A 14,153-nucleotide genomic window follows, 5' to 3' on the forward strand; every position below is an offset into this window, starting at 1 on the left:
CATCAGTTCAAACTATTTATGCATAAAACTACATTGAACAGTATAACATACCATCTGTAATATTATCCCATAAAATTTTTATATATTTATCACGATCTGGTCGACTATGTTCGTGATACAATCCAATAGCGTGGCATAATTCGTGAAGTATTATTCCGATGTTCCAACATCCACTTCCTAAATTAAGAATCTGACGTCCACCCTCCTTTCCAACGTAGGAATTACATCTGAAATATATATATATATATATATTAAAATAAATATAAGTAAATAATTAAGTATTTGTATCAATATTCTTACCCTTTCCCTTCCTGTATATAAATATAGTTATTCTCTCTTCTTCTTCTTACAAAGCGTAAGCAAGTTACATACTCCATGTACTTAAAAATTGACTTTAAAAACTTAATTCTGTAATAATCTAGTAGAAACTACTATTATTATTTTAGTCGATATCATTAATTATTTCAAATACAGCAAAGTAACGTACTTAGGAAAGGAGAAAACTTGTAATATATTATACCATCATCCCAAAGTTCACTCTGTTTCAGTACAACTGCTCGACTCTAAATATTTTAGAATTGTTTAATTAATTTTAAAAAATTTCTGAATATAATTTTATATCAATACAATATTGAATATATGTTAAGAGACTTTACAAAGTTTGTGGCATTTGTTATTTATGCGACAGTCCGAATACAGATACCACGAAAAGCATCACCATTTTGAACAGAAACACTAAATGTCTGACGAAAATTGTTGTGTCCATTGTGGGTTTGCTCAAGTCCCTCATCGTGGACCTGGGCAAACTCGCAATGGGCACTACATAAGGCTCCTCTTGTGTCCGCAAGAAGGAATGAGCAGAAAATCCGGGAAACAAAATACGCATAAGAATATTAAATATCGAGACATTATTTTCTTCTATTCGAGAGATCTTAATTACACTGGTGAGACATATTATTAGGATGCCATATTCTCAATCGTCTAATTCTTGATCTTCGGCAAGGTCTGGATTCCAGGTTTACCGTAAAAGATTTCCAAGAAAGTCCTTCCTAATGAACGTCCAATTCTGATATGTAACACACAAGTGAACAAGAGAACTTAATGGATAGACCGTAACCAGGAAATTGGACACGTTTTTTGCGATTCTGTTAAAGAAATTAAAAGGCACAAAGATCATTGGAAGAGCCACATTCCGGCATCGCTTTTCCCTCGAATCTCCAAAAACAATAGGTCCTAAAAATGAACAAACAAAGGTTAAATGTGTAAAAATTTATAAATCACCTCTCCAAATGACGTATCCAATCTAATATCGCCTTCGAATAAATCCACATTTTCCATAGAACTCTTATACAAAGCATAATTGACGGTTTCATTATTTACTGAAACAGTTTTTTGATAGGAAAGGAATAAACATCTATAAAGATAAATTAATTAAAATTCTATAATAATGATAATATTACAATTAATATAATTATAATACAGTACTTACAAAGTGATTATATAGAAAATCATAATCGTGTAGCTTATAAATTAAGGATTTTCTTCTTTACCTTATAAAATCCTTATATTAATAATAAAAAGTTTATTTTATTATATAAAAATATGTCTAAATGTTATTTAATAAAATTTTTAATATTACAAATACAGCATGATTATTACAGGCATTTACAGAATCGAGATATAATGTCGATTATTGCCATTTCACTCGAATTCTTAATTATTATTAATTAAAATAATTGAATAAATATATTTATAATATTAAAATATGTGAAAAATGTACCTTTTTCATTGACTTTTCTTACTGTAGAGTAGAGTAAACGTCGTAAAATGACGAACTTTATATAGAAATTTCTTAACTTTTTTTTGTTATTTAATTCTTATTCATTTATTTTTCTGTGAAAACGTTCTTGTTAAAAACCAATAAGTTTGGTTGAAGCTGTTTATATAATCCGATACTTGAAAAATATCGAATTTCTGAAGACAATGCAGATACAATAATATCAACTTGGCATTGATGACACGTCTCTGTTACAGTTCGTGAAAATATTTCAGAAAATAAAACATAATAAATTTTCTTTGAAAAATAAAGAAAAAAACTTATTTCAAATAATTTTATTACATATTTATGAATTATTACTCATTTATTAAATATAAAAATATTTCAACGTGGACGATAGCAAATAAGTGGTGCAACGTACTTCGTATTTAATTCATTGCAGGAGGCAGTTCGAACACGGAATCGTTTGAGGTCCGAATTAATTATTTCCATTAAAATAATAGAAGATGAATTAATCTACTCCCAGATTTTAACTATTACCCATTTGAACGAACTTAAATAGCAATTACGCATAATTTAAGATAAAAATAACGAACCAAAATTCAAATTCAGTTTTCCGAATTATTGAAGTATCTATACAGTAAATTAAATTACTTCTTACCGAATTACTGAAATGTATCACACACTAACGTGAACCTTTAAAGTACAGTAACGCAAATTTATCTATACCGCCTTTTGCTGCTGAGAAATGTTTATTAAACGAAATGTAACGTAATAAATAGGCCATCCTCGGGTTTACACCCGATGATGGCCTATAGTATTACGTTGCTGAATTCGAACGCCTCAAAAAATGAAACATTTTAACGAAGGAACGTACGAACTCTTACATTTAAATTTAAAACGAAATATTACACAAATTAACAATTAAATAAATAAAATACAAAGATAAATACTGTATGATAAAATGAAAATTGCATTTACTGGTCACACACTTTCGATTCCGGCATCTTAAACACGGCGGTCAGATCCCACACGGGTGTAAGGCTTTTCACGCTTCTAAATGTTTTTTTCATCTCAATCGTCAATATTACAACCTTCTTGATAGGCATCGTTGTTTTCACACGGTTCTCGGATGCCGTAGTTAATAAGTGAAGATTATATTGGCTCGAACACAAATTTTTGCATGTTTTTTTATAGCTGACATTACTTAATACAAATGTTGTGATTTAATTATAACACTTGTGAAGTTGAATACGATATGGCTAACGCGAGATTGTATTTTCTGTTTAGAAGTTTATTTTAAACTTTTTACTTCACATTTTGTTGAAAACTTCGATAGAGAAAATTGTTGAATTACTTTAGTTTCTGAACTTCTTAATAACACTGATAGGATGTCAATGGAAAAACAAATCAGAATAGAAGTATTAACTGTTATTGCTATTTGTACATTAATAAAGTGTACAGAATGTAATTTCATATTAATTATATTAAAAACTAATTTTAATATTCTAGTATCGAATAATTAGATAATCGGTCGAATTTTCATATAAGGAATTGCTTCCGATAAACGCGGAAATTCGTTAAGTGGAAGTGCGTTGGTAGTGAAACTACGGTTTGTTGTAACAATGTTTCATTTTTCACGAAAATATTTTTAAAGTCGCATTCATAAATTAAAAATAAATTATTATATTATATTTGTGTCTTATACAAAAAATCAAATAGAAATTTCTGTATTTCTTAGGAAATAGATAAAAATGGCACGATTGAAATTACAAGCATACTTACCTATTTATGTTGAGAAATAGTTTATAATTTTGTACTTTTTCCTTTTTATTACAAGTTTAAGCAATTAAAAATTTTGTTTCAAACGTTTTTCGTTAAACGACTGCATTCGTTTGTCGGCCTACGACAACGTAATTCCAGAGCGATCTGTCGAGGGAATGCTTCTCGGGAAGACTTCGTTAAATACAAATATTTTTAATGTTCAACGGAAAAAATCCAGTAACGAGTTGCTTAACTAAGGATAACTTTCCTGGAATAATTGGAGCAATTGATTGCACTCATATTCCTATCCTGTGTCCTGATAGCAGTAGAGCTCAACTTACACTAGAAAATCCTATTATTCTATTAACAGCCAGGTGAGAATTATTTACATACAATATAATCTTTACTTAATTATGAGGTTTAGAAAATTACATATTTAAGTAATATTTCAATAAAATACAATTTTATTGTTCTCTACAAATATTTTTGTAACTGTAATTCATTGTTGCTTAAATGACTATTAAATATGCAATGGCATATATATTTTTCTAACATTTTAAATTGTTATGCCTTGTTATGAAACAGTTATATTCTTGACTATTTCTTTGACATATGAAAATAAAAATATCAAATCATATCTTTGATATCTCAAACTGATAACTTTAATGTATATTTCAGGTAATCTGTGATGGAAAGATGAAAATTAGAAATATTGTTGTTTGGTGGCCAGGTTTAATGCATGACAGTAGAATTTTTTCTAACAGTAGTATTAATTAAAGAAAAACTCCATCAAGGATATTGTAATGGATATCTGGTTGGTGACAGTGGCTATCCTTATTTGCCGTATTTAATGACCCCATTTCTACATCCGCAGAATTATGCCGAAATACGGTATAACAAACCTCATTCACGAGCAAGAAATATCGTTGAGAGACTATTTGGGGTCTGGAAAAGATGATTTCCATGCATTGAAAGTTGTCTAAGAACTAAATTAGGCAACACGCTAAATATAATAATAGCCACAGCAATTTTACATAATTGGGCCATTGAATTTAAAGGGGAGGAGTTTCTTACTGAGCATTTAAATGAAGAAAGAAAGGAAGAAACTTCAAGAATGAATGAGCAATCAATTTCGAGATCTGCTCTTCGAAGATCTATTGTACTGCGACATTTCAGTTAAATGAAACAGTACTTTAGGACTTTCACAAAAGGTCCTTTTCGGGAACATACAATTTTGATAAAGAGTGAGCCTATCATAGACAAAATAATTCTCTTTTTATCCATTTTAAATAAAGATATTACTTAACATAACCTACGTAACAAATTAAATAAACATTCATACAATTGTTTTATACATCCATATTTCCTCAAAAAGATTTAAATTATGATTTCTGTGTTTAATTTTATGTATTTCTTGTTCCTGAAGTGCAGTTCCATGATGCATTGTGGAAAATGTTTATATAACATTTATTAAAACATTCAAAACAGCCACAATGACAGTTAAAAATGATGACATGTTACTCTAGTCATGATAATTTTAATTATTATTATGATAAATTAATTGATAAAGAAAAGGTAGTATTTTTCACAAATGGTGCAAAAAGTGAGTTTTAATTTACTCAACAAGTATTAAATGAAATTTATGTAATCAAGCAAGTTAATCTATAAATGCATTACTTCCAAAATTTTCATTAAACAGTTGCTATTTATAACATTTTTATATAAATACTTGTATATAATAATTAAGAGGTATTCATGTAAAACTCTTTATAACTTTCTCTTTTATACTGAATGTGAAAAAGTGTGTGTGTGATAAAGAATTTAATATATGTTAAACATGATTCTGTAATCACAAACAATAGCTAAATAGGCTATTTAATAAAATTATATACAGTAAAACCTGTCTATGGCGACCACCCATTGTTCCTTCAAAAAGTGGTCTTTTAGACAGGTGGTCGTCCAATACAGATGGTGCTATAATACCGTATTTCCGTACGTATTTTGCGCACTTTTTAACCATTTCTACTAAGCAAAAGTCGAGATGAGCAAAAATAAGCGAAGTTTTTCAACGATAGGACCATATTGGTATTGTATTTTATTCTTATCGGATAACCCGATTTACGGGAGTCGTCATGATATTATAAGACAGAATTAACACCAATATTTTAAAGATTAATACAATACTCTTTTCGCAGAAAGAGTGCATTATAATCGAGAAAATCGCATTTTCTCGATTATAATGCACACTTTCTCTTTTCGGACTTAATTAATTCGACTCGGTTTTTTTCGTTCGCTCCTTAGTTACGTGTATTACGTTATCAATATACAACCGTGTCCTATCTCTCCATAAGTTTGCTTTTGGTTTTCGTTAGTTTAATCTTATTTTAACTTTAAAAATACTGTATTTTTTTAATATTTAATATTTTCTTAAGTACAATAAGAAAAATTATTAATTAATAATAAAACGATTTTATTATTTTTTTCTTATTATACGATTTCATTACAATCGCGGAATCGAAAAGGGAAGTAAAACTGATTTTTGCATTAAATATTTTGCCTGCGAAAATTACTTGGATATTATTTTTCTAAAAATATCGTGGAAATAAGGTAGGTTGATACAGAAACTATTTATCGCACGTGTACTGTATACGAGCTTCAAAATAAATAAATAAAAATAGATTTTATCAAACGATGAGATCGGCCGATTAATTGTATCGTGTACAATATTTTACACCCCCAGGGAAAATACTGTAAGTCTAGGGTAAAATAAATTTTGTTTTCCCACGGTTAAACATCACTGCTAATTGCTGTTGTGATAACTTTAATACGATCTTCTAACGACAGCGCTTTGCATTTCGGAGATTTTCCGACAAACTCAAATGAATTTCCTTTATTGCTAGACTAATTTATTAACACCTGCACCTAATTTCGAGGGTGGGAGATGTGCCCGGGATGGGTTCGAACGAGAGTTTAGACCAGATACATTCGCGAAAGTGGTCGCTTATTACAGGTGTTGTATATTGTTTCGGACAAAAAATCGATGCCCGCGGTCGCGTTACACGGGTGGTCGTTTAATACAGGTAACTTATGCGAAGATTCTATGGATAAACTATTCCGAGCCGGAAATTTTTGCCCGTTTTGACAGGTGCCCGTAGAATGCAGGTGGTCGCTTAAGCAGTTTTTACTGTATATATATTTTATATATGAATTATGCCTCACTTTTATCTTTCTTTTATTTTCATATATTTTTTCTTTCATATTCTTTCATCTAATTGTTTATTAATATGATCTGACCACTCTTAACTAAAGTTGTTGGCCCTGAAAAGAGCCGTTTTAATATTTATAATAAATAAATTTATTTATTTTCAGATAATTTTAGTTCTTGCAGAAGTTTCAACTTTTTTAACTGTAATAACTCTATGTTAAGTTGTTCCGCTTCTTGCCTTTTCCTTTCTGTATCTTGTTTCATTTTCTCTGTTTTTATGCCCTCCTCTATTAGCTGAATCTGGGCTTTCTCTAATGAGTTAATGCTATAAATATGAATAATTATTTTTTAGAAAGTAATTATTAATATTTAGTATTATTTTATCTGAACATTATTTACCGTTGTCTTTTGGGTGGTGGTGGATCATCTGCCACTTCTGCCACTTCCATATTTTCCCTGACAGCTGCATCACTTATCACTACAGGTGAAAATAATCCTGAATTAGAGTATTCGTTTGTAGTTGTAAGTGATTCGGTATTATTTTCATATGTAATGATAAGTGGTGATGGTGGATCATCCGGATTGGATAACGGTTTAATACTGTCACCCAAAACAGACAAAACCAGTTGTGTGGAAGGATTCAATGATAATGGTGCTGGTCCTCACCTGTTATACGTGCAATACGTCGGTTATTATCTGCCTCTTTTTTGGCATCTATTTTTAATCGCTTCCAGCAACCTATAACATAGATCATAAGATATACTTTTCTAGTAAACTTTTCTTAAATATGCTGTTTTAATATTTATATATTTACATAATATATTAATCTAATAAATAGAAGTAGAGATTAGTAGGATATGAAATCTTGATTCAGAATAGAGTTCTACAATTCGGACACGTAATAGTAAAATTGAAATTATAATTAAAATATGGGTTTTTTCCCCTTACTCTTTCACTTATATAATGCCCAAAGTAATTTTCATTGTAATAAATTTAATTTAGGTGATTAATAATCGTAACTTTCTATATTCTTTTTATTAAAATTTTGAATTATTATTCTACTTTGATATTATTAATGTTAAAAATATTAACCAAGATCTTATAATCTGAAATGAATATTTTACATTCAAACTTGCCTTTCAATTGTACTATTGTACGAGCTGCTCTACAGGGAAATGACGAGGAGAATTCGTTTTGAATCTTCTCCCATGCGGTTTTTTTTGAAGCTAGAGTACTGTTATCATACTCCTTCTCTTCAACTACGGGTTAATTTTTAATAATTTCCGCCGGAACGTTCTTTTCTTCTTCCGAAAAATTCCTATACGTTTTCGATTTCGACACAGTCGCCATGTTTCTGACGTCACACGAATAATCTGATTGGCTGAACGACTCCTAAAACAGGGGAGTAATGGCAAAGAAAGTAAGAGCCAATGTTTTGCCGAGATTCGTTTAGATGGTGTTCGGAAATAGACGGTCATCGTCTTTAAACCGCGGTTCAGCCAGCCAACGGCTATAGGTCGTTCGGCTGTTAAATGTCGTTTAAAGTAAACGCTGTCTCTGCAATCGGTTGTGGGAATTCGGTCGTACGTTCGCGCTTCGCCAGGATGGGCTAGCCACGTGTTTTCCGGGTTTCCTCCACGTCTGTAACACCCGAATAGGTGCGAATTACCTCTATAAAAGACCTCCCGGAAACCATTCCTCTAGGCAGATCACTCAAGTGTCGCGTTGCCATAACTTAACTAAAAAAAACAAGAAGACAAAATGAAGAAATTAAACACATAATCGTAGTTTTTCATGTACTGCTGACAGTTTTGAAGTTTTAGAATAAAAACTCGTTCGTTTTTCTAACGCGCTCTCTAGACAGAGATCCATAACCTCACTTAAACCGGCATGGCGGTTTTTACCATACGGAAATGTCTGATTTCATGGTCTCTCCCGCATAGACCGGCATGCCGGTAATTCCGCGAAAATAAGATAAGAGGACGCTTACGTAGGACTCTCAAAGTTGCTATGTTCACAAATAAATTGTCTTCGTAGATACTAACATAAATTAATTTCGAGACAATATAAATAATCCATTGTTGAATTTCGTCGGATGATTATAATATTTTATAAATTAAGTGAATAAATGGTGCTTTACCGAGTTTTAGACAGTCTATGTTTTCAATTAATTTATAAATAAATAATCCAGATTAGACAAATTAAGTCTAGAGCTACAAAACATACATATTTGTGTATGAACTAGGATATTCAATACCATTCAAAAAGGAAAAATCTAATTATTTTCTGCTTAAAATAAAGTTTTACCATTAAAATTCAGATAATGAACTAAATTTTATTTATATATTTACATCAGAATTTATTCGCATTTGTATAACTTGTTAATACATTTAATGTCCGATTCTGAGAAAAATATCCGTTCGTAAATTTCTTTAATGGTAACATTTGGAAGAGTTGGCTCGAAACTTACTTTACCATCTTTAGCGAAGGATTTAGGACCATAATGCATAATGCTATCATAACTATAATGGTCACATATTCTCAAGAAGTTCTCATTGTACACCCGAAAATCCGTCTTAAAATCTGTTTGTTAAAGAAAAGTCATCAGTTCAAACTATTTATGCATAAAATTTATCGAACAGTATGACTTACCTTCTTTAATATTATCCCATAAAATTTTAATATATTTATCACGATTCAGTCGATTATGTTCGTGATAGAAGCCAATAACGTGGCCTAATTCGTGAAATATTGTTCCGAAATTTAAACATTTACTTCTTAAATTAAGAATCTGACGTCCACCCCGTTTCCCAACGTAGGAATTACATCTGAAATATATATTATTATTATTATTATTTTTATTTTTATTTTTATTAATATAAAGTAAATGATTAAATATCCGTATCAATATTCTTACCCTTCTCCTTCCTGTATATAAATATAATTATCCTCTGTTCTTCTATATACAAAACGTAAGCAAGTTACAACCTCGATGTAACGAAAAATTTTTCTTAAAGCAATAATTTTGGCAATATCTAGTAGAAACTACTATTATTATTTTAATCGATATCATTAATTCTTTCAAATACAGCAAAATAACGTACTTATGTCAGGAGAATATATATTATAGCATCATCCCAAAGTTCACTCTTTTTCAGTACAACTGCTCGACTCTAAATATTTTAAAATTGTTTAATTAATTTAAAAATATTTCTGAATATAATTTTATATCAATACAATATTGAATATATGTTAAGGGACTTTACAAAGTTTGTGGCATCTGTTATCCATGCGACAGTTCGAATACAGATACCAAGAAAAGCATCGCCATTTTGAATGGAAACCCGAAACGACCTGCGAAAATTGTTGTGTCCATTGTGGGTTTGCCCAAGTCCCTCATCGTGGTCCTGGGCAAACCCACAATGGGCACTGGTTAAGGCCTCTTTTGTGTTCACAAAAAGAAAGGAGTAGAAAATCCGAAAGACAAAATACACAAGAATATTAAATATCGAAACATTGTTTCTTCTATTCGAGAGATGTTAATTAAAGTGGTAATCACATGTGATTAGAATACGACATTCTTGGTCGTCTAATTCTTGATCTTTGGCTAAGTCTGGATTTCAGGGTCACCATAAAAGGGTTTCCAAGAAAGTCCATAATAATGAATTCTGATATGTAACATACAAATGGAGAGAAAACTTAATGAATAGACCCTATCCAGAAAACTGGAGACGTCTTGCGATTCTGTTAAATAAACTAGAAGGTACTAAGATCATTGGAAGACATTCCGGCTTCGCTTTTCCCTCGAACCTCCAAAAACAATAGGTCCTAAAAATGAACAAACAAAGATTAAATGTGTAAAAATTTATAAATCACCTCTCCAAATGACGTATCCAATCTAATATCGCCTTCGAATAAATCCACATTTTCCATAGAACTCTTATACAAAGCATAATTGACGGTTTCATTATTTACTGAAACAGTTTTTTGATAGGAAAGGAATAAACATCTATAAAGATAAATTAATTAAAATTCTATAATAATGATAATATTACAATTAATATAATTATAATACAGTACTTACAAAGTGATTATATAGAAAATCATAATCGTCTAGCTTATAAATTAAGGTTTTTCTTCTATACTTTATAGAATCTTTACATTAATAATAAAAAAGTTTATTTTATTATATAAAAATATGTCTAAATGTTATTTAATAAAATTCTTCATTCTTACAAATACAGCATAGTTATTAGAGGCATTTACAGAATCGAGATATAATGTCGATTATTGTCATTTCACTCGAATTCTTAATTATTATTAATTAAAATAATTGAATAAATATATTTATAATATTAAAATATATGTAAAAATGTACCTTTTTCGTTGAGTTATCTTACTGTAGAGTAGTGTAAACGTCGTAAAATGACGAACTTTATATAGAAATTTCTTAACTATTTTTTATTATTTAATTCTTATCCATTTATTTTTCTGTGAAAACATTCTTTTGAAAACCAATAAGTTTTGTTGAAGCTGTTTATATAATCCGATACTTGAAAAATATGGAGTTTCTGAAGACAATGCAGATACAATGACATCAATTTGGTATTGATGACACGTCTGTGTTACAGTTCGTGAAAATATTTTAGAAAATAAAACATAATAAATTTTCTTTGAAAAACAAAGGATAAGTTTATTTCAAATAATTTAATTACGTATTTAATAATTATTACTCATTTATTAAACGTAAAATATTTCAAATAACTTAGGATGATATCAAATAAGTGGTGCCACGTACTTCGTATTTAATTTATTGCAGGAGGCCGTTCGAACTCGGAATCGTTCGAAGTCCGAATTAATTATTTCCATTAAAATAATAGAGAGCGAATTAATCTATTCGTAGACCCTAAACAGTACCATTCTCGATATACTTAAACAACAAATATGCATTATTTAAGGTAAAAAATAACACAATGAAATTTCATAATAGTATTTGATAATAATTTCCAGGTAAGTTAAAGTTACAAAATTTATGAAAAATGCTTAAACTTAGATAATATGTAAAGAGATATCTTCTAACAACGTCTTTTAGCAAGCACGTGAGGAAATTAACAGTTCCACGGCGGATTCGAACTTTCATTTGAGGCTACTCGTCCACCGCGAAAAATCGACTCTGCCGTGGAATTGTTAATTTCCTCACGTGCATGCTAAAAGACGATGTAGAAGATACCTTTTTACGTATTGTCTACTTTTATGCATTTTTTTTTTTTTTTATTTTGTAACTCTATGCATAATAATAAACTAAACCACGAAAACTATAAATATAATACGTAAACACTGTATAATAAAATGAAAATTGGATTTACTGGTCACACACTTTCGACTCCGGCATCTTAATTAAACACGGCGGTCAGATCCCACAGGGGTGTAATGCTTTTCACGCACTAAGTGGTTTTTTTCATCTCAATCGTCAGTATTACAACCTTCATGGTAGACAACGTCGCTTTCACACACTTCTGGGATGCCCTAGTTAATAAATAAAGATTGTATTGGCTCCAACACAAATTTTTGCATGTTTTTAATAGCTGACATTACTGAACACAGATATTGTGATTTAATTATAACACTTGTGAAGTTGAAGACGATACGGATAATGCGAAATTGTATTTTCTGTTTAGAAGCTTATTTTAAACTTTTTACTTCACATTTTGTTCGAATAAAATCAAGTCGAAATGTCTTCGGATAAAAAGAATATCTGCAATATTATGCCTTATGAGTTTCAGAAAGCATCAAAATAGTACAAACAGTAAAAAGTGTTGGTAATGTGTATACGGAAGATGCTCCTGAAGTTCGATAGAGAAAATTTTTGAATTACTTTAGTTTCTGAACTTCTTAATAACACTGATCGGCTGTCAATGGAAAAACAAATCAGAATAGAAGTATTAACTGTTATTGCTATTTGTACATTAATAAAGTGTACAGAATGTAAGTTCATATTAATTATATTAAAAACTAATTTTAATATTTTAGTATCCAATAATTAGATATTCGGTCGAATTTCCATATAAGAAATTGCTTCCGATAAGCGCAGAAATTGGTTAAGTGGAAATGCGCCGGTAGTGAAACTACGGTTTGTTGTAACAATGTTTCATTTTTCACGAAAATATTTTTAAACTCGCATTCATAAATTAAAAATAAATCATTATATTATATTTGTGTCTTATACAAAAAATCAACTAGAAATTTCTGTATTTTTTAGGAAATGGATAAAAACTGTACGATTGAAATTACAAGCATTCTTACCTATTTATGTTGAGAAATTGTCAATAATTTTCTACTTTTTCCTTTTTATTACAACTTTAAGCAATTAAAAATTTTGTTTGAAACGTTTTTGCCTAAACGACTGCATTCGTTTGTTGGCCTACGACAACGTAATTCCAGAGCGATCTATCGAGGGAATGAATGCTTATCGGGAAGACTTCGTAAATACAAATATTTTTAATGTCCAACGGAAGAAATCCAGTAACGAGTTGCTTAACTTTGCAGGTAACATTTGGTGACGCCATCTGTGGTGATATATATTTTTAAAATCTTTTTATATTTTATAACTATTACAAAATGGCAAAACGCTTAATTTTGGGGGTAGGGATGAGTTTTATAAAAAAAATTTAAATGCTAATGACGAGTAAAATAGTCGTTAAGTTCGACCCTACTCTAGATATAACACACGACCCTCTTTTATCTTTCCATCTTTTCGATCTTTAACCACCAAAATTTAATAGCAAAAATCCCCAATACACAAACTTCTTTGCTAAATTTTAGAAATTTAAGACAAAATGCACTGGAGTTATTACGCTTCAAAGAGGGTGAATAAAATCGTTCTCCCTACACATACCCATACATTTAGAAAAACACCTGAAATTTTCTTTGCATTTCTCGACGTTTCAAGGAGCCTCGAGTCTAAAAATGTAAAAATCATCTTCGTGGATCATTTTTTGACAGACCTACTTTCTCTCTATTATCTATATCTATATCTATATCTATATATATATATATAAATGGACATATAAAAATGGACGTGCATGTCCCTATATTTCACTTTTCCGCCAAAACTACACATCGCACGTGAATGGTGTTTGTATGTGATAGTAGCCCCAAGTCTCCATTCGTGCATAGGGGTGGTTGCGTCTCGATAGCTATAAGGGTGCGGGAGATATGAGGCTGAAAGTGGTTGAAAGTGGCTTTCTATTTCGAATGTTTTGTTCGAATTTGTTCGAATTTAATTCGAACATAAAATTCGAATATTGGTTCGATTATAGAACGATCGTAAACGTTCCAGAAACGTTGAAAATAGTGCGTTTGACTGGACGTGAACAGGAGACGTTCAGAAATAGAATCGGGACCAGG

At 30.3% G+C, this 14,153-nt stretch overlaps 2 protein-coding genes and 1 long non-coding RNA gene across 3 annotated transcripts in view; all 3 read right to left on the bottom strand.

The window, feature by feature from the left end:
• Positions 1-1,799, bottom strand: part of LOC111631983 (zinc metalloproteinase nas-6-like) — a 6,903-nt gene extending 5,104 nt beyond the window's left edge. Inside the window, exons 1-6 of the mRNA XM_023376331.1 lie at positions 1,781-1,799; positions 1,490-1,561; positions 1,282-1,414; positions 488-563; positions 301-418; positions 52-227 (exon numbers count right to left, since the gene is read on the bottom strand). Of these exons, the coding sequence (XP_023232099.1) occupies positions 52-227; positions 301-418; positions 488-563; positions 1,282-1,414; positions 1,490-1,512 (526 nt within the window). The 5' untranslated portion in view covers positions 1,513-1,561; positions 1,781-1,799. The remainder of the gene's footprint in view (positions 1-51; positions 228-300; positions 419-487; positions 564-1,281; positions 1,415-1,489; positions 1,562-1,780) is intronic.
• A 7,269-nt stretch (positions 1,800-9,068) lies between these two features.
• On the bottom strand, positions 9,069-9,863 carry LOC111631984 (astacin-like metalloprotease toxin 4; the record flags this gene model as incomplete). Its single annotated transcript, XM_023376332.1, has 4 exons — positions 9,069-9,329; positions 9,399-9,574; positions 9,664-9,781; positions 9,851-9,863. Coding segments are annotated over 4 exons (531 nt in total), but the record flags the coding sequence as incomplete, so codon positions are not given.
• Positions 9,864-9,865: 2 nt separating this feature from the next.
• On the bottom strand, positions 9,866-11,245 carry LOC111632009. Its single transcript, XR_002757796.1, has 4 exons — positions 11,125-11,245; positions 10,831-10,901; positions 10,623-10,755; positions 9,866-9,919 (listed from the first exon to the last, which is right to left on the bottom strand). It is a non-coding gene; the product is annotated as an uncharacterized LOC111632009 (long non-coding RNA).
• Between the last annotated feature and the right edge of the window lie 2,908 nt (positions 11,246-14,153).

Source organism: Centruroides sculpturatus, unplaced genomic scaffold (genome assembly GCF_000671375.1).
Source record: "Centruroides sculpturatus isolate CEXI.00-Female unplaced genomic scaffold, Cexi_2.0 scaffold636, whole genome shotgun sequence".
Taxonomy (NCBI): domain Eukaryota; kingdom Metazoa; phylum Arthropoda; class Arachnida; order Scorpiones; family Buthidae; genus Centruroides; species Centruroides sculpturatus.